This window comes from Physella acuta, unplaced genomic scaffold (assembly GCF_028476545.2).
Source record: "Physella acuta isolate Inbredline_101_S28 unplaced genomic scaffold, ASM2847654v3 ptg000822l, whole genome shotgun sequence".
NCBI classification, from domain to species: Eukaryota; Metazoa; Mollusca; class Gastropoda; family Physidae; genus Physella; species Physella acuta.
In genome coordinates, this window is record NW_026732340.1 from 84,435 (window position 1) to 109,600 (window position 25,166).

The 25,166-nt window shown below is 34.3% G+C and overlaps 2 protein-coding genes across 2 annotated transcripts; both read right to left on the reverse strand.

Annotated features, from left to right (window-relative positions):
* Nucleotides 1-11,652: 11,652 nt before the first annotated feature.
* Nucleotides 11,653-15,299, reverse strand: LOC131951701 (uncharacterized). The gene is made up of 2 exons (XM_059314060.1): nt 15,210-15,299; nt 11,653-13,643 (listed from the first exon to the last, which is right to left on the reverse strand). Exon 2 carries the CDS (start codon nt 13,534-13,536, stop codon nt 11,653-11,655), a length of 1,884 nt encoding a protein of 627 aa, XP_059170043.1. The 5' UTR covers nt 13,537-13,643; nt 15,210-15,299.
* A 4,319-nt stretch (nt 15,300-19,618) lies between these two features.
* Nucleotides 19,619-22,688, reverse strand: LOC131951695 (kelch-like protein 8). Its single transcript, XM_059314053.1, has 2 exons — nt 22,128-22,688; nt 19,619-21,927 (listed from the first exon to the last, which is right to left on the reverse strand). Exon 2 carries the CDS (start codon nt 21,810-21,812, stop codon nt 20,349-20,351), a length of 1,464 nt encoding a protein of 487 aa, XP_059170036.1. The 5' UTR covers nt 21,813-21,927; nt 22,128-22,688; the 3' UTR covers nt 19,619-20,348.
* Between the last annotated feature and the right edge of the window lie 2,478 nt (nt 22,689-25,166).

The following is a 25,166-nucleotide window of genomic DNA, read 5'->3' on the forward strand; positions in this document are numbered from 1 at the left end:
TTTTTTTAAAAAGCACTTTAGTGGTGCGGTGTGAATAATTAGAAATAAAATCAATGTTGAAAAAAATTCAGTGCGCAAATGTTTAATGCTAAAGGAAAATTAAATCTAGACTAGACTATTCGTTATCCTTGGATACTTGTGGGTTTCGGGGGTCATCTATAAATATCTTTTTAAAACACAGATTTCGACTAAGCATGGGTCTGACCAAATAATTATTTAATATTCGGAGGTCACAGAAACAGGTGAACTCTACTTTACCTGTCCCATGTCCCGCCAACTCACGAAAGGCAACTTTATCTTTCACATATAAAAAAAAATTCACACCTCAGCCCACATGTTTATGTCTTTTGATGGGTTTGGCTTCGGTAAAAAAAAAAAAAAAAAAAAAAACTTTATTTTTTTATACTAGAGAGCAAACATTTGTTTTTTTTTCTCTATAGCTTTTTAAAGATATATCCGCATATGTATTTCCATTGAAAAAATGTGTTGGTAAATTCTTGGTAACTATGACAATACCGGCCCTCTTGAAAAAAACCCTCTTCGTAGGATTTCCACCTTTCATAAAGTATTATATTTTAAGCCCTATAAACAATGAATTCATAATCTCTTACCATATTTTGGGGTAGCCTACTCAGTTAAAATTTTATGTTGAGATCTACAAATCAATTTATTATGGAATTTCAAATTGCGGGGCACGTTACAAACACTGAATTCAATGCATTGATTCTAAACAAAGTACATTTCTGAATTATTTTTAGGTTTATTTTATTTTTATTTTTATTATTGTTACGGTCGCTTTGATTGCAAACAATAAAAAAGCAAATTTTAAATCCATGCCAACAATACGATGGAAGGATTCTCGTCAACTCGGTGATCTCGATCGGCAATAATTGCGTGTGTTGTGATTTCCCACTATGCATTATCTTTGAGGGAACATTAAAACAAAAAAATGAAACATGACACGATGTGTTTTAAACCCGTACTACCTACATGGTGTCTATTACACTATCGTCTCGGCCAGCTAGCTACATATCATTCCGGTGAAAATATATTGAGTTATTTTACTTAAGTCAGCGTAGGAAAATTACGTGTATATTTTTAAAAATTAAATTGTGTCCTAATTTAGCTAATTTCACTTCTAAAAAATAAAAGATTTATATAAAATATTTAAGGCCTTAAATACTTTAGTGAAAAAAAACTCAAGTGTTCATTATGTTATTGGCTTAGAGTTAGATTGTAGATCCAGATAGATTCTACAACAGGCGAAAAATTTCTAATGGATTAGGGATTGAAATTGTATTCGATGATCAATAATTTTAGTGTAATATTTGCAACACATTAATTTAGTTACATACAACGTTAAAAAATGGAATTACTTTGCGTTGAATATAAATGTTACAATTTTCGCTCACGTGAGTATTTTACATTGTAAATACATTTCAGATCTGGGGTCGATACGCCTCTGCCCCCCCCCCCCCCCCCCCCCCCATCCTTCTACCCCAACAGTATCTCGCTGTTTCGTCGAATTTATTACACTGGTTATTTTAACACTGCAACCAAAAAAAAGAAACACTATTTACATTATATTGTAATTTTAGATAAAAAAGAATGATGATTAAAATTAGCAAGAGTAAAGCTTATTATTCGTTAGTATCAGTGGCGTAGCAAAGTCGGGTGTCACCTGGTGCGGCACTTAATGGTGTCACCCCCCGCTCAGAAGCGTAGCGACACTTTCCGGGTACAAACTTTCGATTTGCAACCCCCCCCCCCCCAAACGTTCGATGTGCACCTCCCCCACCTCAAGCATTCTATTTGCACCCCCCCCCCTCAAATTTTTCTCTATATATTTTGCTATTTTTTTGCCTTGGTGTCATCCCTTAAATGGTGTCACCCGGTGCAGTCCGCACCCTCCGCCCCCCCCCTCGCTACGCCTCTGGTTAGTATTACAATAGGGGTTAAATATAGTGTAGTAATTAAACATCATTTATTCTTTTCGAAAACCTATCCGTAATTAAATTAGGCATATTTTAAGATATTTTCGCCTCTGTGTGCTATTGACAAACGTACAAATAATTTTGTAGCCATATTATACTATTAAGTGCCTTTCCACTACTTTTTGTAATATACAATTATAATGGAGAGTTTGGGGAAGCCCACTCCAGCTTCAATCTGTATATGTAAGCTTTTAGAATATTTTTTTTTAAAAAAAGCAAAAAAAAAAAGAAATTTGAAAAAACAAAGAGCAGACATTTAAAAACCTTTTCAATGTAGAATTGTGCTGAATACCTACTATAAAATAAATACATTAAATTATTTTATTAAATTAAGTCAAAGCTGAAATATCGCTTGAAACGCTTTAAAACTAGATGTGTAAGTAATAAAATATAATTTGATGTAGTCCTACCTTTTTCACTAACATCAATTACCCTTTATAGTCCATTTAAAGACCATTTGTTTGTTTTCCTTCATTTTTTGTGTACAACATTTCAGTTCTATTTTGATATACAATTGTGTAAAATCTAAAACACAGTATTATTCAGTTTATCATGCTGTTTTTCTAATGAAAATATGCAATAATACTTAAATTGTATAAACCTAATACTTAAGAGTTGTCATATTTGCACTATTTAAACAATATTACAGGATTATATTGCAAGACTTAGTATAAAACATTACAAAATATCATGCTAGACATCCCGGTATCATTAAAATTCTGAAAGACAAGATTTAGGCAGAACAACAGGAATCAGTTTTGAACACATAGAAGCTAATTCACTGTAACTGATTAATTGAAAAACATTGTCAATTTTATAAACGAAATTGTCATCAGGGCCATTTTCAAGATATTTGTAAAAAATGACCAATTTTTCACCGTAAACGACCGCTCCGCACAGATCGAGGTCTAAATTCCAAAGTTTCGCTACATAAGTGAATCTGATGTTTTCACCAGTCACTCTCAAAACCCACAAGTTGCCGTTTCTTTGCAGCACAAAGTGGTTGTCGTCGTTACGAAAACTGATGATGTTTTTAGCTGGTCCATTGAGGTTGTCCAGTTTTGTCCAGCTCTTGGCCTGAAGGTCTAACATATGGACAGCCGTTTCCTCGACGCCATTGCCTGTTTCAGTACAAAAGATCAGTAGGTATATTTGATAGCTCATAAAATGTTTTACAACAGAGCCTTCTGGTAGAGTTGAAAATGTACTTATACAGGGGGGATTACATTTGGAATTTAATCGATATATTGTCTCTTCCGAAACGCTTGTTGCATATACGTATTGTTCATTGCTTGCTAGTAATATATCAGTTCCTGGGACCTCGGCTACATGTGTCCATGTGTTATCCCTGTAAACAAACATGTCACTTTCAGTCATATTGGCATACCTTGAGCTTGTGGCGTAGAGCTCTTTGTCAAAAGCAGATATTTGGACATGCCAGCATAACGTTTTACATGACTTGATTGTGTATCTCTTCTCATCAACTAGATCGATCAACAAGAATTTCCCAGTACCGTTCATGCAGCTAATGCCATAGTTACCGTACTCTTGACATTGTCTGTATATACCAGCTTTTGGCCACTGTCCGTGACGGAAAGACATCTGTTTTAAGAGAGCTGAAACGATTATCTGACATGCTTTGTCGTTATTTTTAATGAGTCGATGTTCTAAAACATTCATTAGTAAACTTGGGCATATAATACACATTCTTACTTGACTCAGTAAGATGTTGAGTTCATCAACTCTATCAGAGCTAAGATTCTCCGATGAGGTGGGATCAAATCTAAAAGTGCTAAAATTTTCTGAAGTGATGGGTTCTAAATTGCCAAACCAGCTAACCGCGCGTTTTGACCTCTGAATCGAATCATAAGTTATTATTGTAACATTCCTATTTTTACTAATATTAGTTTCCATAACAGAGGTAGATTTGTCTTCTGAGCAGTTAAGCTTTATATATTTTGAGCTAGCATTACTCAAACTATTATCTTGTTCTAATGTTTGGAACTTGTTATTGTTTCCAGTGCAGTTGTTTGTTGAATCCTCAACTACAGGTTTGTATTGAACCCAGTTTAGAACCATCTCTAGTACGGGGTATTCAGTTCTGAAATTAAGAGCATGACAGCGAACAATATCACTCATTTCATCAAATGAAAATTCTAAATAGAGTTTGTCTCTACAAATATCTTCAATGTTCTGGGTCATGAACTTTTTAACTGACGACAGCAATGTTTTAGAATTAAAAAGGTTAGCAACGGAAAATAATTTTCTGAAATTTTCCAATTGTATGTTTTTAGCAGCGAATGATTCACATAACTCTACAAGAGATCCAATCTGCAGCATATCTACAGCGTGCCAGATTTCTATGAAGTTGTCAAGACTCAACACGTCTTCGCCGGTGTACAAAGCTTTCAGGATTAACTGAAAGGTGGAGACTGATACATCTTGTAGAACTACATGTCCCTCGTTGGCTTCTTTCATTCCAGATCTCAGCAGTCCAAGAAAAAATGGCGAACTCGCTCCTAGAATGACGCGATGACACCTTATGGACACCTCATCTATTTCAACTGTGAAGTCACAAAGTTCTTGATCCGCCCATATTTTATTCAGATTTTGACACATTTTCTCGGAGAGTGACATTCTGATAACTTCGACTTCAGCTGTTCTTGTAACGTATATTTGAAACTATCTTTGTCGAACGAAAAAAAATTAGTTGGATGTTTCGTAAAATTTATACATTTGGATAGTCGAAAACGATTGCAAGTTTGAAATGACACAACCCTTTTTATCTTTTTAATTTTATTATTTCAAATATATAATAATGTACTTGGTTATATACTGTATAACAGGAGATTTTAAAATATATTTTCTACCTAGAAAACTTGATGATTGGATTATTCAGGATTACACAAGATGTTAATATAGTCCATTTGGCTTCAAACACTACATGCAAATACCAAGTTTCCACATTGAACTTGGTGGTCTGTTTATCATGTAAAGTATAGTTTACATGTTTCTGTTTCTATCGGCTTATAAGGCGATAGTGTAGTAGAATTACACCAGGCTGCCTGTACTTTATCTAACGTAATTCAGGTAGGCATCGATTGTGGGTAGTGAATTAATATGAACTCGACACCACCGCTCTACCAGCAAACTATTAATAGCAACACTAATATTAAACAAAGTTTTGAGACTTAATATATCCAGCGCTACATCATTTAAACGTTGTACGAATCTCAACTTTTAACCCTAATTTTTACAAGGACTTCGATGTTATTTGTTTGCTGTTGTTAGGTCGGATTTAAGCAGAATGTCAAATACGTTTTTTTAAGAGTTCTTGTGGTGCGGTATAAAAGATTAAAATAAAGCGCATGTTTCATGTTTTTACGTGCGCAATGTTTGAAACTGAATGTAGAGTCAAGGAAATCTGTCGCTTTCAGTTTAACTAGACCTATAACTACGTCTAGATACACATAAAATATTTCGAAGCCAGCTAAGGTTAAAGTAATAATAAATAAATCTTTTTAAACATGAGCATATTTTAAGATATTTATATAGATAAGTAAATCATGAAGCAACGTTTAGACCAAACTGTTCTGCAAGTTACTTTTACATTGTTGTTTAAAATTAATATCTTTAAGGTAATTAAAACCGCAGCCGTTGTAAAGAAATTGACGAAACTTTTCCTTTCGCATGAGCTTCAAAATATGTTGTTTTTTTGCCTTGAAATGTGTCCACCTATTTTAAAAGCTAAGCGTTTTCTTTTTTACTTGCTAACGGGTTGTAGATAAATTATTGCAATGCTGTAAATAATCGGGTTGACAAATCACGACGATTCTCTCCGTTTTAAGTTGGGACATAATTGTCTGTTTCTCTCTCTCTCTCTCTCTCTCTCTCTCTCTCTCTCTCTCTCTCTCTCTCCTCTCTCTCTGTCTTTGATTTAATGAGTGAATCTAAACACAATAACACGAGCACCATTTTAGTTACATTTTTAAAATGTTCTTAAAAAGCCTTTAAAAAGCGGGAGTGATCTCTCATAAACTTTCTCGAAAACGAGACAAAACAACTCGTAATTATATTTGGTCCTAGGACCTTTGACCACAGGTGCTTTGACCATAGGGGGTTTGACCATAGGGGGTTTGACCATAGGGGGTTTGACCATAGCGGGGCTTTGACCATAGGGGGTTTGACCATAGGGGGTTTGACCATAGGGGGTTTGACGACAGCGGAGCTTTGACCATAGGGGGTTTGACCATAGGCGGTTTGACCATAGCGGGGCTTTGACCATAGCGGTGCTTTGACCATAGGGGGTTTGACCATAGGGGGTTTGACCATAGGGGGTTTGACCATAGGGGGTTTGACCATAGGGGGTTTGACCATAGGGGGTTTGACCATAGGGGGTTTGAGCATAGGGGGTTTGACCATAGGGGGTTTGACCATAGGGGGTTTGACCATAGGGGGTTTGACCACATGTGATAGACAATGGATAGGATGGGGCGTTACAAACGCTCACTAAATTAAATCAGGTGTGTCTCCGTTCTGCCTGTTTCGGCCCCGAAAGGCTCACATGGGTCGCTGAGAGCCTTATAATTATAATAGGTTTTATTTTAATAATCAGAAAAAATCAACCAAGTTTAGATTATTAACTGGGATCTTTCTTTTTGTCCGTATAAAAATCCAGCTTCGTCACTTTGAGAATGATGCAATTACCATCTATTTTTAGACAATTCAATCAGAAATCGAAATCGAGGATCTAATAATAGACCATTAGTAACGCTAACATATTGCATCAGTCACACTGATGTTTAAAACACGTCAAATAATTTTTTTACGTGTTAAAGAAAAAATCCCGTTCATTTGTGTCACTTTAGCGAATGACGCAATCTGCATCATTGTTAACAGGATGCTATTTGGCACTCTGGGTTATCATATGAGCACGATGGCGCCTGTTAGTTTTAAGGAGCCAAGGAGCCGTACGCTGCGCCTATGCGGTAGTGATATCGGGGGTGGGGACTCCTGAAAGCGCCCCTCTACGTCCCTGACACATGGGCGGTCACCGAAGTGGGTTCTATCTCATTATTTCGGTGACTGATTAATCACTCAAGGTTTTCATGCGGTAGTGTTGGTAAAACAGTGTCCCGATTTTTATGATCCAAGCGCAGGCATGATTTAAATAACTCACTTAAATAAACCGGGAGTGATCTCCCCTAAACTTTCTCGATATTTTTATATAAAATAACAGGGGATGGAAACTCGGGCTATAGACATGATTTTTAATCCATTTTAAATACTTAAAGTTTTAAAAATAAAATAAAATCTCGTAGACAAAAGAATTGCACACCAAGTGAACGCTAAATAAAAAAGTGCATAATAGTGCGCAATATTATTAGTACTTTAAAAATTTACTTTAGTTTTTTGAGAAATCGGAAGTAGCGTAAATTACTACTTCCGTTCAACGGAAATGACTCAAAATTTAAAAGATGGTAGAGAATTAGATCTTTTACTTACATGTGAAATTTCGTTTATCTATCTGAAATAGTACTCAAGGTATAGGCTTTTGAAAATTTCAAAGTAGGAAAAGTACCACTTCCGTTTATCGGAAATCGCTCAGAAGTTGATACGGATCTACGATTTTGATAAAATACTTATATGTGAAATTTCATCAATCTAGCTGTAACGGTACTCAAGTTATCGTTTTTACACACACACACACAGACACACAGACACACAGACATACGGACAAGATTGCAAAATTATGTTTTTCCGTATCAGTATATACGAGAAAGTAAAAAATTAAGGTCAAGAGTCTAAGAATATAGGATTGATAACGCATGGATAGAATCCTTCTTCTATATTTCGTCGGACTTTCTTCTATTCCCGCGGCAACTTGCGGGGATGGGTACGCTAGTAGTAAATAAATTTATGAAATTCTGAAATTGTTTTTTGTTAGGAGACCAGAAGTGTACCTATTAATTCAATACATAAATAATTAAAATGGTAATGTTATCCTTAAAAACAATGAATATCGTTTCAAGAAGCATAAACACTGATATTTGTCAGTAAAACTGATCATGGTTTAACACGGCGTCGACAATTATATGGCTGAAATATTTGTTTTCTTAAACCAAGTACATTTTACGGACACGAGGTAAAACAGCAGGACTTACAAGACATGTCCTTACAGTCGGCAACAGTTATGTAAGTTTATTTTTTCTAGACGATGTATCATTGGTTACAAAGAATTTTCTAACATCAGAGTTTTAATTGAGTTTTATCATCGTTTCAAGAAGCATCAACTTAGATTTATCTGTTACTTGCAGCATTCTGACCCGTGATTTTAGTGTCATTCGTGACCCATCTGATCACGGCTGACTACAAGGTCCTGGCTTTTTATTAAATCCTGAAGTTCCTTGCCAGGAAGTTGTATAAATATTTTTGAAAGACTTAACTGTTTTGAGTTTTCTAACATAAACAAATGAAGAGTATTAACTATTCTTTCTCAACCAAAAACGTTCGCATAAGTGTAAATGTGTTACCATGTGTCTAATGTAATTGCTCCAATAGCGGAATAACCCACATAAAAACCGATCAAAAAGATTATCGGCAGTAAATGTAGTTGGAACTATTTCCCCACTGAACTGAGCTATTTGTGAAAGACTTATCTGTTTAAGTTTTCCAACATAAACAATCGAGCGTATTAATTATTCTTTCTAAACCAAAAACGTTTGCATAAATGTAAATGTTTTCCCATGTGTCTAATGTAATTGCTCCAATAGCGGAATTACCCACATAATAAACCGGGAGTGATCTCCCCAAAACTTTCTCGAATATTCTTGCATAAATTAGAATATTGACATGATTTTTAATTACTTAAACTTTTTAAAAAAATTCATAAAAAACGTTTTAATAACAAGCTTTTATGTAATGATGCACTAAAAAGTAGAAAATAAATTATACACTACTATTTAAATTACTATAAAGAAAATCGTGGGTCACTTTAGTACTTTAGTACCTATTGGATACCTTTACTAATATTTGAGAAGAGACACACGCTTTTCTTTATAGTAATTTAAATAGTAGTGTATAATTTATTTTCTACTTTTTAGTGCATCATTACATAAAAGCTTGTTATTAAAACGTTTTTTATGAATTTTTTTTTCAGTACTTTACATGTTTTATTTGCAATAGTGTTACAAGACTAAAAACCATTGAGCGTCTATTGAACGTGATAGCGCAGCTATTAAACCTGATTGAACGTGATGACGTATGTGGTGTGGTTGGAAAGACATGACTACTAATTCGGTCGAAATTTTAATTAATTCATAAAAAATTAATTAGGCATCCAATTAAGTGAAATTTAGATTCAGATTGCATTGTCTTCATGTCTTGACCCACGTGCCAACTGTGAATCGTATCGGTCAAGTAGAACTGTCCGAATTTTCACTCCTGCGTTTCGATCTAGACTGACAACAGACAGACTGTCGACAGAATGTCGACAGACTGTCGACAGAGGAAGTGAGTTAAATAAAAGCTTGTAAAAATAGAATAGAATCTCATAGAAAAAAAGAATTGCGCGCCAAGCGAACGCCAAAACAAAATGTGCATAATAGTGCGCAATATTATTAGTACTTTATAAATTTACATGCGTTTTTTGAGAAATAGGAAATAGCGTAAATTAGTACTTCCGTTTAACAGAAATTACTCAAAATTTTAAAGAAGGTAGAGAATTGGATCTTTTACTTACATATGAAATTTCATTTATCTATCCTAATTAGTACTCAAGTTATAGGCTTTTGAAAAATTCAAAGTAAAAAAAGTACCACTTCCGGTTATTGGAAATCGCTCAAAAGTTGATAAGGATCAACGATTTTGATAAAATACTTATATATGAAATTTCATCAACCTAGCTGTAACGGTACTCAAGGTATCGTGTTTACACACACACACAGACACACACACACATATATAAGTATTTTATCAAAATCGTAGATCCGTATCAACTTTTGAGCGATTTCCGATAACCGGAAGTGGTACTTTTTGTACTTTGAATTTTTCAAAAGCCTATAACTTGAGTACTATTTCAGATAGATAAATGAAATTTCACATGTAAGTAAAAAAAACTAATTCTCTACCTTCTGTTAAATTTTGAGTAATTTCCGTTGACGGAATGTACTAATTTACGCTATTTCCGATTTCTGAAAAACGCATCTAAATTTATAAAATACTAATAATATTGCGCACCATTATGAAAATCTTTATTCGGCGTTCGCTTGGTGTGCAATACTTTTTTCTATGAGATTCTATTTTATTTTAAAAAGTTAATGTATTTAAAATGGATTAAAAATCATAACTATATCCCGAGTTCCCACCCCTTGTTGTTTTATATTAGAATATTCGAGAAAGTTTAGGGGAGATCACTCCCGGTTTATTTATCTACAATCTTGGCTTTAAAAACAAAAAACATGACGTCAGTCCACACTTTCCCACTGCATTTTATGATGTTCGTTTACAGTTCCGACTTGGTCAAGATAGTAGCAATTATATATCTATATTTAAATAAGTAATTCATTGTTGAATAATAAACCATTTTAAAATATTGAATAAGTACTAAGATTCAACCAGATTTTTGTTGGAACTGATAGTTGTTGATTTAACTAGTTTCTGCCTACAGTTCTCAGTCTAATAGAATGAAATTTTTAAACATACATTACAACAGTCTGATATGATCAAACTTTACATTTAACGTATCGTATTTGCTACTCTCGATCGATAAGTGAAGTTATCTTTATAAAGTGTTTACAACAATAGATTTTCAATTTCTACTTTTAAGAGAAAAGTACTTACCACAACCGCAAAAGTATAAGTGGACAAAATAGAAGTCCAAAAACCACTCTAACATCATGAAAATTATCTTAATTTTTAGCATTTGTATTATTTTAGGTCTTCACATTCGCTTAGGTTCTACTTCAGGCCCTGACTTTATTGACAAATACACACATTTTGGCAGTAACAAAACAGAGGAAAAAATATTATACAAACACTTTTATTTAAAATAATTTTGTTTGATTTTCCAATGCAAAATTGCAAAATGTTTATAAATACTAAATCATTTATTTTAGTCAGCTTTAAAATATTGCTCATTCATTAATAAATAAAACCTTAGTGTAAAGAAAAAAAAACAACAAGAGTAAAACCATTATGTTTGTCTACTACCACTTGTATAAACTTTTCTTGCAAAAATAATTCAATTTCCTTTCTCTTTTTTGTCTTTGAATTGAGCGAGTGAAATTTTGACAACTTATACCCGTCTTTAAACTTGACGATGCTTTGGCTTAAGGTGGGGTTTAGAGTTAGTTATAGGTTTAGAGTTAGTTATAAGTTTAGAGTTGGGAATACATGTTGGGTTGGAGTTAGGGTTGGGGCCAGAGTTGTTTAACGTGGGGATGAGGTAATTACTCAGGAGGTAATAACAGGGGGTAATGGTTGCTGGGGGTGGTATTACTCAGGCGAATGCTGGCCGCGGGCGGTTCTATTAAACCCATGCTGTAAATTAAACTTGGGTTAACTAATAAGCTCTTATTAGATAAGTACAGCCCAGCTTTGTGAAAGTTAAATAAAATATAATTTATTTATGTGGAAAGTGCAAGACATCCCATTCATACTAATATTTTGAAAGACAATATTTAGGCAGAACAAATGGAATCAAGTTGGAACATGAAGAAGCTAATTTATAGTAACTAACTGAACGAAAAGTATTGTCAAGTTTAGAAACAAATGTGTCTTTTGGGCCATTTTCTAGATATTCGTAAAAGATAACCAATTCATCACCGTAAACGACAGCTCCGTACAGATAGTGGTCTAAATTCCACAGTTTTGCTTCATGTGTGAACGTGATTGTTTCACCCTCTAATCTCAAAACCCACAAGTTGCCGTTTGTTTGTAGCACAAAGTGGTTGTCGTCGTTACGAAAACTGATGATGTTTTTAGCTGGTCCACTGAGGTTGTCCAGTTTTGTCCAGCTTTCGTCCTGAAGGTCCAATATATGGACTGCTGTTTCCTCGACGCCATTGACTGTTTCATTACAGAAGATGAGTAGATAAATTTGGTAGCTCATTACATGTGTTACAAAATAACGACCTTGTAGAAGTGTAATAAAATCATTAATTGGAGGGTTACGTTTTGGGTTTAATCTAAATAGGCATACAATATTTGCAAATACTTTTATAATGTAAATGAATTGGTCATTGCTTGCTAGTAATACAGTTACTCCTGTGACCTCGGTTACAAATGTCCAAGAGTTATCACGGTAAACAAATATGCCACTTGTATAACTATATGCACATTGTCTACTAGCTGCAAAGAGCTCTTTGTCAAAAGCAATCAACTGAATGTCTTTACATATCTGCGGACACGATTTTATTGTGTACCTCTTTTCTTCAAGCGGATCGATCATCAAGAATTTCCCTGTATCGTTCACATAAGTGACACAAAAGTTGCCATACTCGTGAAACTGTCTGTAGATACCTGCTGTAGGCCATTGTCCATGACGAAAAGACGTCTGCATTAAAAGAGCTGAGAAGATAATTTCCCGTGCTTTGTCGTTACTCTTAATGAGATGATGTTCTAAAACATTCACAAGCAAACTGGGGCTCATAATACAGGTTCTAACTAGTTTTAATAAGATGTTGAGTTGATCAAATCTATCAGTGCTAAGATTTTCTGCAGAGGTGGGATTTGTGTTGTCACCCAAGCGTACTGGTATTGCAATCGAATCATTTGTTAATTCACATGTAAGCTGGTTTTCACTACTATTAGCTTCTGTAGTAGACTTGTCTTCTGAACATTTAGGCGGTATATATTTCAAGTTAGCACTACCAAAACTTTTAGCTGGCTCTAATGTTTTGAACTTTTTATTGTTTCCAGTGCAATGGTTTATTGCTTCAGAACCCTTAACAACATGTTTGTTTTCAGCCCAGTTTAGAACCATCCCTATTACAGGATCTTCGCTGTTGAAATGAAGACCATGACTGCTAACTATAAAACACATTTCATCAAACGATAATTCTAAGAAACGTTTAGATGTATAAATAGATTTAAAGTTCTGGATCATGAATGTTCTCACCGACGACAGAACTAATTTAGAATTAAAGAGGTTGGCAGTGGAGAAGATTTCACTGAAATTTTCCAGTTTTATGTTTTTAGTGGCGAATGTTTCACATAACTCTACAAGAAATTCAATCTGCAGCATATCTACAGCATGCCAGATTTCTATGAAGTTATCAATACTCAACACGTCTTCACCGGTGTACAAAGATTTCAGGATTAACTGAAAGGTGGAGACTGATATATTTTGTAGAACTACACGTCCCTCGTTGGCTTCTTTCATACCAGATCTCAACAGTCCAAGAAAAAATGGCGAACATGCCGCGAGGATAATACTATGACATTTGATGGACACATCGCCGATCTGAACTGTAAGGTCACACATTTCCTCTTCTGCCCATAGTTTATCCAGCCATTTACTCACTTTCTGAGAGATCGACATTCTTTTTTCCAAGGCTTAGTTGTTCTTGTCATTAACACTTTTTAAAATAATATCTTCATCCTATTAGAAAAGAATAGTCAGGTTGATTTTTTTGTATACTTTTATACCTGAAAATAAAAAAATAAAAAACAAGAGTAAAATTAAGCGTTATTTTGAAATTTTAATTATTTTATTTAATACATTGATACCTATTTGGAAGTTATGACCTATATGAAGTATAATAATGTAATATAACATGCGAGTTAAAAAAGCGTAATATAAAATAATGTATACGACAAATGAAATATATATTGACAGACATAGTATTGTCCATATTGTTTTATTAGAGGGTTTTATTTTATAACTTATGATATCTAACCTTTAAGTAATGGAAAGTAAAGTTCCCTTTCCAAAATTGACGGATTATAGGGCAAGTGAAGTAGAGTTCACTTGTTTCTGTTATCTCGGCATATGACGGTCTACTGAATAAGACCCGAATTTGAACTCGAGACTTACGGGTTAGCAATCCAGCTCTCTACCGCTAGACTACTCCGTTCCCTATAATTTGTGAACCAATGGTACATGCTTTAGCCCTGCCATTGCTGATGTAGGCCTTTTGTTGACGTTTAAAATATTGCGTGATTCAATAGAACTGTAAGTTTTAAATGTAGTTTGTTTTAGATCTTTTTATATTTCATGTTGTTAAAATGCATTGTCTGCACTTGGATATGTCCGGCATAACGAGAATTTTTTTCAATGATTGACTACCAAGATATTGTAAGGAGTCTTGGTTCAGCATGGGTCACATATTTGGTCATGATTAGGTTCAGCTTTTGAGTCCAGTTTATTCGTTAGCTGTAGCTTTAGTGAAAAGTTAAATGGCGATTACATGTCGTTGGTTCCACACCACTCATAATAATATAAAGTTTCCCTCTAACTTGCTATTCTACGGAGGCTGATAAAATAGAGTTCAATTGTTTCTGAGAGTCGGAATAATGGCAGGCTGCATTTACGTTCTCTTTTGGTAGTCAGGCAACCATCAGATTTGGGTGGACATAAGGACTGTAGTGAACGAGTGAAGGGAGTGAATGCGTTTTGTACCTGTTACCCTATTCCGTTCAGTTGTCGTGATGTGAGTTGTAATAGTACGGTTTGTCCCTGTTTATAAAAGGGTATATAAGGTGTATGAAAACGTGTGTAATTGCCTGTTTCGTCCAGATCTCCAAGGTTAGTATATTTTAGGTCTATACAAGTAATTAGCCACTGTATCGTAGTTTTACTAGCATGTGTATTTTGTGTTTATAATAGACTGTATATAGGTGTAGCTTGGTGTAGATAGTGTCGATACTATTACATTCTTTTACTTTTAACGAGCCTTTGTTTCATTCAGTCTATTTTTGTAACCCGTTTGTGGTTGTTTGTCTTATGTGTTGCGCTACGCATCGGATCACCCTTAAGTCGTGTCCGTGTGTTCACAATGCGGACTTCTAGAGACTTGAGCCAGATGTAAGAACTTGAAACTTCTGTGTCGGCAGTCGTGCACTCTACTACCAACCAACTCATGTTGTCTATTAATAGAAACCATAACGTAGGCTTACGTCTAATTCGTTGTATTCGTAATTATTCAAGGTAAGTGCATATAAACGCTGTACTCATAACTTTAGTTATTATAAATACATACAAGAAAAATATACCTTCTTTACTATGAAGACGATGTTTCGATGGGATGTTTTTTTTTAGATGTTATTAGATCTAGATCTAGACTAGGTCCGAAGTAAACAACATAAAATTTAGGGCAGTTTTTTATAGCACTTTAGTTGTGCAGTGTGAAGAATTAGAAATAAAATTAATGTTGAAAATAATTCAGTGCGCAAATGTTTAACGCAAAAGAAAAATTAGATCTAAACTAGACTATTCGTTAACATTGGATACCTGTGGTTTTCGCGGGTCATCCATAAATGACGTCACGTATGTTTAACGATTTTTATCTTTCCCTTCTTCTTACGACTGCTACACATCGTCACAAAAAAAAAACAGAACCCACATATATAAAGACGTCACACCTCAGACAAAATGTTTTTGTCTTTTAAAAACAGACATTTGACTGAACATGGGTCTGACCATATAATTATTTAATATTTGGAGGTCACAGAAACAGGTGAACTCTACTTTACCTGCCCCATGTCCCGCCAACTCACGACAAGCAACTTTATTATTCACATCTAAAAAAATTCACACCTCAACCCACATGTTTATTTCTTTTAAGGGATTAGGCTCCGGTAAAAAAAAAAAAAACTTTATTTAATACTAGAAAGCAATCATTTGTTTTTTCTCTACAGCTTTTTAAAGATGTATCCGCATATGTATTTCCATTGAAAAAAAGATGGCGGGAAAGTATTCGTAACTATGACAATACCAGCCATCTTGAAAAAAACAACCTCTTCGTAGGATTTACACCTTTCATAGAGTATTATATTTTAGCCCTATAAACAATGAATTCATAATCTCCTACCATATTATGGGGTACTTAGTTAAAACTTTTATGTTGAGATCTACAAATCGATTTATTATGAATTTTCAAATTGTGGAGCTGTTAAAAACACCGAATTTAATTCATTAATTCTAAAATTATTACATTTCTGATTTATTTTTAGGTTTAGTTTATTATTTTTATTATTGTTACGGTCGCTTTAATTGCAAACAATAAAAAAGCAAATTGTCAATCGATGCCAACAATACGATGGAAGGATTCTCGTCAACTCGGTGGTCTTCATTGGCATAAATTTCATGTGTCGTGATTTTCCACTGTGCATTCTCTATGAGGGAAAATTAAAGCATAAAAATGTAACATTGACACGTAGTGTCTATTATTGAAAATATATTGAGTTATTTTACTTAAGTCAGCGTAGGAAAATTACGTGTATATTTAAAAAAATTAAATGTTGTCCTAATTTAGCCTATTTCACTGATAGAAAAGAAAAGATTCATATCAAATATTTAAGGCCTTAAATACTTTAGTAAAAAAACTCAAGTGTTCATTATGTTATTGGCTTAGAGTTAGATTGTAGATCCGGATAGATTCTACAACAGGCGAAAAATGTCTAATGGATTAGGGATTGAAATTACATTCCAAGATCATTAATTTTAGTGTGATTTTTGCAACACAATAATTTAGTTACACACAATGATAAAAAAGGAATTAATTTGCCTAAAATATAAATGTTACAATTTTCGCTCACGTGAGTATTTTACATTGTAAATACATTTCAGATCTGCTGGTACACTGGGCAGATACAGTAAACCTTATCTGATAATGTGACCGGCATATGGGCTGTATAGTGTGATAACCTCTGCGTTCAGCTGTCTTTGATTTCTCTAATCGTTTTACCCGGATAGGAGTAGCGACGGGGGTGGGGGGGGGGGTACATATGTCCCCGGGCGTAGACCCAAAGGGCGCCAAAATAAGTTGAAAAAAATAACTAAAAGCTCATTATTTTAGATGCAGTTTTGAATAATAAATATAAAAAAATATATTGGGTGGGGGGGGGGGCAAATTGAAAGTTTATCCCCCGGCGCCGGCAGGGGTCGCTACACCTTTGCCCGTGGGTGCTTGTTTGACTCTTGCAGTCCTGCGCACACACCCCCGCCCCCTTCTACCCCAGAATATCTCGCTGTTTCGTCGAATTAATTACATTTGTTATATTAATACTGCAACCAAAAATAAAGAAACACTATGTATATTATTTTGTAATTTTAAATTAAAAAAGAATGATGCTTAAAATTAGCAAGTGTAAAGCTTATAATTCGTTAGTATTACAATAAGGGTTAAATATAGTGTAGTGTTTAAGCATCATTTATTCTTTTCGAAAACCTATCCGTAATTACATTTGGCATATTCTAAGAGCTTTTCGCCTCTGTGTGCCATTAACAAACTTACAAATATTTTTGTAGCCATATTATACTATAAAGTGCCTTTCCACTACTTATTGTAGTATACGATTATAATGCAGAGTTTAGGGGAAGCCCACTCCAGCTTCAATCTGTATATGTAAGCTTTTAGGATATTTTTTTTAATTAACTAAAAACAAGCAAAAAAAAAGAAATTTTAAAAAAAAGAGCAGACATTTAAATATATTTTTAATTTATAATTGTGCTGAATACCTATTATCAAATAAATACTTTAAATTATTTTATTAAATTAAGTCAAAGCTGAAATATCTTTTTAAACGCTTTAAAAACTACATGTAGGAAATAAAATATAATTTGATGTAGTGCAACTTTTTCACTAACATCAATTACCCTTTATAGTCCACTTAAAGAACTTTTTTTTTGTTTTCCTTCATTTTTTATGTACAACATTTCAGTTCTATTTTTATAAACAATTGTGTAACATTTAAATTACGGTATTATTCAAATTATCGTGCTGTTTTTCTAATGAAAATATGCCATAATATTTACATTGTATAAACCTAATACTTAAGTGTTATCATATTTTGCACTATTTAAACAATATTACTGGATTATATTGCAAAACTTAGTATAAAACATTACAAAATATCATGCTAGACATCCCGGTATAATTAAAATTCTGAAAAACAAGATTTAAGCAAAACAACAGGAATCAGTTTTGAACACATAGAAGCTAATTCAGTGTAACTGATTAATTGAAAAACATTGTCTTCAGGGCCGTTTTAAAGATTTTTGTAAAATATGACCAATTTTTCACCGTAAACGACAGCTCCGTACAGATCGTAATCTAAATTCCAAAGTTTCGCTACATAAGTGAATCTGATGTTTTCACCCGTCACTCTCAAAACCCACAAGTTGCCGTTTGTTTGTAGCACAAAGTGGTTGTCGTCGTTACGAAAATTGATGATGTTTTCAACTGGTCCATTGAGGTTGTCCAGTCTTGTCCAGATCTTGGCCTGGATGTCTAACATATGGACAGCCGTTTCCTCGACGCCATTGTCTGTTTCAGTACAAAAGATGAGTAGATATTTGATAGCTCATAAAATGTTTTACAACAGAGCCTTCTGGTAGAGTTGAAAATGTACTTATAAAGGGGAGATTACATTTTGGGTTTATACGATATATTATCTTTTCCGAAACGCTTGTTGCATATACATATTGTTCACTGCTTGCTAGTAATATATCAACTCCATTGATATATTACTAGCATTGATATATTACTAGACATTCCATTATTATAAATATCTTGAAAGACAATGTTTAGGCAGAACAACAGGAATCAGTTTTGAACACGTTGGAGCTAATTCACTATAACTGACTGATTTGAAAAAGTTGTCAAGTTTATAAACAAAATTGTCTTTCGGGTTGTTCTCTAGATATTTGTAAAAAATGACCCATTTATCACCGTAAACGACAGCTCCGTACAGATTGTGGTCTAAATTCCACAGTTTTGCTACATGAGTGAATCCGATGTTTTCACCTGTTACTCTAAAAAGCCACAACTTCTTGTACATTTCCGACTTGTTCAAGATCGTAACAATTCTATAACTATATTAAATAAATAATTCATTGTTGAATTTAAAAAAAAAATACATTTTAAAATATTGAATAAGCCAACCTTTCAACCAGATTTATGTGGAAACCTGAAAACAGTTGAATTAACTTGTTTCTGACGACATTTCTCAATCTCATCGAATAAAATTTATTTACACATTTTACAGAAGAGTCTGATATGATCAACGTTTAGAGTTAACATAAGGTGTAAATCATGTATCATATTTGTTACTCTCGATAAGTAAAATTATCTTTATATATTGTTTACAACAAAAAGGCTTTCTATTTCTACTTTTAAGAGAAAAGAACGCACCACAAACACAAATGTTTACGTGGACAACACGAAAATCCAAAAACCACCCTCAGCATCAAGAAAATAATCTTAATTTTTACATTTGTATTTATTTTAGATTTTTACTGTCGCTTAGGTTCTACTTCAGGCCCTGACTTCATTGACAGTTACAACCATTTTGTCAGTAACAAAACAGAGTAAATAATATTATACAAACATTTTTATTCAAAATGATTTTATTTTAAATTTTGAATGCAAAAGTCCAAAATATATATAAATACCAAACCATTTATTTAAATCAGCTTAAAAAATATTGCTACTTCATTAATAAATAAAACCTTAGTGTAAAGAGAAAAAAACAAAACAAGAGTAAAACCGTTATATTTGTCCACGACAACTTGTATAAAATTTTCCTTCAAAAATAATTTAATTTGCTTTCTCATTTTTTGTCTTTGCTGTGGGTCGAAATGAGCAAGTGAAATTTAACGTTGTTTAAAGTTGTGTAAAATAATAAGCTCTTATTAGATAAGGACTGCCCAGCTTTGTAAAAGTTAAATAAAGTATAATTTATTTATGTGGAGCGTGCAAGACATCCCATTATTATCAATATTCTGAAAGGCTATATTTAGGTAGAACAAAAGGAATCACGTTGGAACATGAAGAAGTTAATTTATAGTAACAAACTGAACGAAAAGTATTGTCAAGTTTAGAAACAAATGTGTCTTTTGGGCCATTTTCTAGATATTCGTAAAAGATGACCAATTTTTCACCGTAAACGACAGCTCCGTACAAAATGTGGTCTAAATTCCACAGTTTAGCTTGACGTGTGAACGTGATTTTTTCATCCGTCACTCTCAAAACCCACAAGTTGCCGTTTGTTTGAAGCACAAAGTGGTTGTCGTCGTTACGAAAACTGATGATGTTTTTAGCTGATCCTTCCAGGTTGTCCAGCCTTGTCCAGCTCTTGGTCTGAAGGTCTAGCATATCGACTGCTGTTGCCTGATCGCCATCGGGTGTTTCAGTACTGAAGATGAGCAGATACATTTGGTAGCTCATAACATGCGTTACAAAAAACCGATTTCGTAGAATTGTAAAAAAAATCATCCTTTGGAGGGTTACTTTTCGGCTTTAATCGAAATACATTATTTATCAAAAGGGCTATAATGTATATATATTGGTCATTGCTTGCTAGTAATACAACTGCTCCTGGGATATCGTCTAATTGTGTCCACGAGTTATCCCTGTAAACAAACATGTCACTTGTAATCCTACCTGCAAAATGTCCAGAAGTCGCATAGAGCTCTTTGTCAAAAGCACATAGCTTAGTGTTGTGACGTAGCCGCGGACACGATTTTATTGTGTACCTTTTTTCATCAAACGGATCAATCAACAAGAATTTCCCTGTATCGTTCACATAAGTGACACAAAAGTTGCCATACTCGTGAAACTGTCTGTAGATACCTGCTGTCGGCCATTGTCCATGTCGAAAAGACGTCTGCTTTAAAATAGCTGAGACTATTATTTGCCGTGCTTTGTCGTTACGCTTAATGAGCCGATGTTCTAAAAAATTCACAAGTAAACTGGGGCTAATAATACAGGTTCTTACTAGTGTTAGTAAGATGTTGAGTTGATCAAATCTATCAGTGCTAAGATTTTCTACAGAGGTGGAATTTGTGTTGTCACACAAGCGTACTGGCATTGCATTCGAATCATAACTTAATACACATTTAAGCTGGTTTTCATTACTGTTAGACTCTGTAGTAGACTTGTCTTCTGAACATTTAGGCGGTGTATATTTTAAGTTAGCATTACAAACTCTATTAACTGGTTCTGATGTTTTGAACTTTTTATTGTTTCCAGTGCAATAGTTGATGGCTTCAAAATCCTTAACAACAGGCTTGTTTTCAGCCCAGTTTAGAACCATCTCTAGTACAGGATCTTCACTGTTGAAATGAAGACCATGACTGCTAACGACAAAACACATTTCATCAAACGATAATTCTAAATACAGTTTATCTGTATAAATGGCTTCAATGTTCTGCGTCATGAACGTTTTAACTGACGACAGTACTGATTTAGAATTAAAGAGGTTAGCAACGGAAAGTATTCTCCTAAAATTTTCCAGTTTTATGTTTTTAGCAGCAAATGTTTCACAATGCTCTACAAGAAATCCAATCTGGAGCATATCTACAGCGTGCCAGATTTCTATGAAGTTGTCAAGACTCAACACGTCTTCACCGGTGTACAAAGTTTTCAGAATTAACTGAAAGGTGGAGACTGATATATCTTGTAGAACTACATGTCCTTCGTTGGTTTCTTTCATTCCAGATCTCAGCAGTCTAAGAAAAAATGGCGAACTCGCTCCGAGAATGACGCGATGACACCTTATGGACACGTCATCTATTTCAACTGTAAAGTCACAAAGTTCTTGATCCGCCCATATTTTATTCAGATTTTGACACAATTTCTCGGAGAGTGACATTCTGATAGCTTCGACTTCAGCTGTTCTTGTAACGTTTACTTTGAAACTATCTTCATCGAACGAGAAATCTTAGTTGAATGTTTTTTTTTATATTATCAAACCTTAAAAAAAATTCCTGAAAATGTAGCATAATTATGAATGTTTAATTTTTCAGACAAATCAAAATATTAATACCAACTTGGTTTTATGCATACATCTACAATAGAAGCATTGGGAATATCTTTTCTTAAATAACTCATAAGGAATATAATAAAATAATTTTTTTTTTAAAAAGTGGAAATATCAAATAATTAAAACGGCATATGCAATATATACACAGATTTTGTATGATCCTGGATACTTAATGTACGGATTTTTAATGGGTTTTTTTTCTGCTTACAAGACCTAACTTCTAAAATGACATATCTTACACAGTATGTAGACATTGTGATTGGATTTTGTAAAACATTTGTATTTTTGGATCGTCGAACACGATTTAAAGTTTGGAATGAAACAGCCCTTTTTATATATTTTTTTTTATTCTTTCAAATACATTATAATTTGCCTGGTTTTATACTGTATAACACGACTTTAAAAAACACTTGTCTACCTAAGAACATTGTTGTTATTATAAGAATTCAGGCAAGAGTCAGTTATATGGTCTTGATAAGCATCAGTTTGTCTGTCCAGCTTTAGGTTTTGTTATAAGAATTCGATACCTCCACTCTAATAGTCGAACTATTAATAGCAACGCTAAACATAAACAAAGTTTTGAGTCTAAACGCAAAACTAAATTTAAATGATTTATATTCCTAATATATCAAGTGCTACATCCTTTAAACGTTGTACTAATCTCAACGTTTAATGCTAATTGTTTTATGAGTAATTTATGTTGTTTGTTTGTTATTGTTAGGTCGGAAGTAAGCAGAATGTCAAATACATTTGTTTTCGGTTTTTGAAGATCTCTTCTGGTGCGGTGTAAAAGATTAAAATAAAGTCAATGTTTCAAGTTTTTACGTGCGCAATGTTTGCAACCGAATAAAGAGTCAAGGAAATAGAATATGTCGCTTTCAGTTTTAACTGACATGATATAAGATAAGAATAAAATATTTCGAAGCCAGATAAGGTAAAAGTAATAATAATTATATCTTTTTAAACTTGCATATGTTTTAATATATTTATATCCTATTTTTGATGATTTAAAAAATGAAGCAACATAATAATATAGACAAAAATACTGATATACAAGTTACTTTTATATTGATGTTTGAAATGAATGATTTTAGGGTGATTAAAGCATGTTCGTTTTTACTCGCAAGCGCGGTGTAGAGACATTATTGCAATGAAGTAAAAAATTGTGTTGACATATCTAGACGTTTTTTTTAGTCCTAAGTTGAGACATTATTGTCGGTTTCTGTCTCTTTCATTTTGTATCAGTGTGAATGTAAACACATTAACTTGAGCACCGTTTTAGTTACGTTTTAAATAAGTTCTTAAAAAGCGTGAGTGATCTCTCATAAACTTGCTCGAATACGTGACGAAACAACTCATAATTATATTTTAAGAAAATCAAAGAAATGAAAATTTCTTAGAATATATGTTGTGAAGTGGATGAAAAGGGTAAATGTTGTGTGATGTGGTTTATCCCTGTTGTTTATCCCATTAATCCCTGTGATTTATTCCGTTTATCCCTGTTGTTTATCCAATGTATCCCTATTGTTTATCCCATTTATCAATTTTCTTTATCTCATTTATCAACTGTATTTATAGCATTTATCTCTGTTCTGTTGTTTATCGCATTAATCCTTGTTATAATTAATATTGTCCCTATTGTTTATCCCATTTATTTGTGTTTTTAATCACTTTTTGTTGGGTCAGAATTCCACAAACATCCATTCACTATATAATTACAGGGTACACAGCAGGGATGGACATTTGGTGACACGTTCAAAGAGACTGAACGCTCTGACAGGACAATAGTAGCCTTTATACTGACCAGTAGCCAGGGTTGTTAGCACCAGGGGGGATAATTTGTTAGGTCACAAGTTTTGAGCTCATTGTCCCGTGGGAATAGCTAGGGGGTTTGAACAGGGGTATAAATACAGGCAGGTTAGTTAGTCTCTCTCTCTCTATCACAAGCGCTCCCGACGTTAGCGGTTAGGGGAAGCCTCGCTCAGCAGAACAGGCATTCAGCGAATTAATAAACAGCACAAACTAAGAAGGTCTCCTGTTCCGTTGATTACGTCACTGTAGCTGACTCGGGTAGAATAATTAAATACCCCTAGACAACGACGGCCTTATTGGCTAGTGCCCGAGCCAGTGTCAGCAACGTATTCGGCCGGCGACTAAGCAACCGGACGGCAACATCGTAGACCGGTCTGCAACATCTGGGGACTCGTCCGGGATATTGGTGCCATGAGTTCAGGAAAGTTCTGTTAGACAGAGGCTGTGATGCCTGGTTAACTGAGATAGGTGCAGAAGAAGACTACGCCAAATTAAAACGAGAAGTTCTGAAACATTATGGGCTGACAGAGTCAGGCTACAGCAATAGGTTTAACTCATCCAAACCCAACTCTGAGGACAAACCAGGAAGCTACATTAGGAGAACTAGACATTATTTGAAGAGATGGGTCGAACTAAGCGGGATAGAGAAAACGTATGACGGTCTGTTTGATCTGATTCTTAAAGACAAAATCTTAAGGACAGTAAGTGAAGATATCAGACAACACATACTAATACATAACCCTATGACTGTTGACGAGGTGGAGAAACAGTGTGACAACTATTTCGCTATATTTCCGACGAAACAGCTAGGCGACTCTCCAGATGCTCCGACAGAGCTTATAGCTGCAATAGCAGAACCAATGCCATCAGTCTCAAAAGATGACCGACGTCTTAGTAGATCAAATTCACCGCACTTCAGACACAGCTATAGACACAACACACGTAGCTCGAAATCACCGATATACAGACACCATCCTAGGGACAACTCTGGACCTCGTCGATCACAATTCACAAAACATAGACAGAATTCTGACTCAGACAGTAATAGTTATGTCCAGTCACCGGGTCCATCTCGACAAACTACACGGACTAATAACAACTCGCCTCGACCACGAACGAAATGTTTTTCATGCGGCTTAAGGGGCCATATAGCAGCTGATTGTAATGTCGATACCGAACGGACACAACGACAGGGGCGTAATAAATCACCTAAGGTGGATAAGAGCAGAAACAAACAGAAGAAGGTCAGTTTTAGAAACAAAGAAAGATGACTAGTCCCCGAGTTTAGTGGAGAGTGCGAAGATTGTGAAAAGTGTATCAACCAAATGAAATTTACCTTGCCAATAGGAAACATAGTTAGCGATCAGTGGG

Excerpts from the sequence above, each read along its gene's own strand:
- LOC131951701 (XM_059314060.1), bottom strand. The coding sequence starts at position 13,536 with ATGTCGATCTCTCAGAAAGTGAGTAAATGGCTGGATAAACTATGGGCA.
- LOC131951695 (XM_059314053.1), bottom strand. The coding sequence starts at position 21,812 with ATGTCACTCTCCGAGAAATTGTGTCAAAATCTGAATAAAATATGGGCG.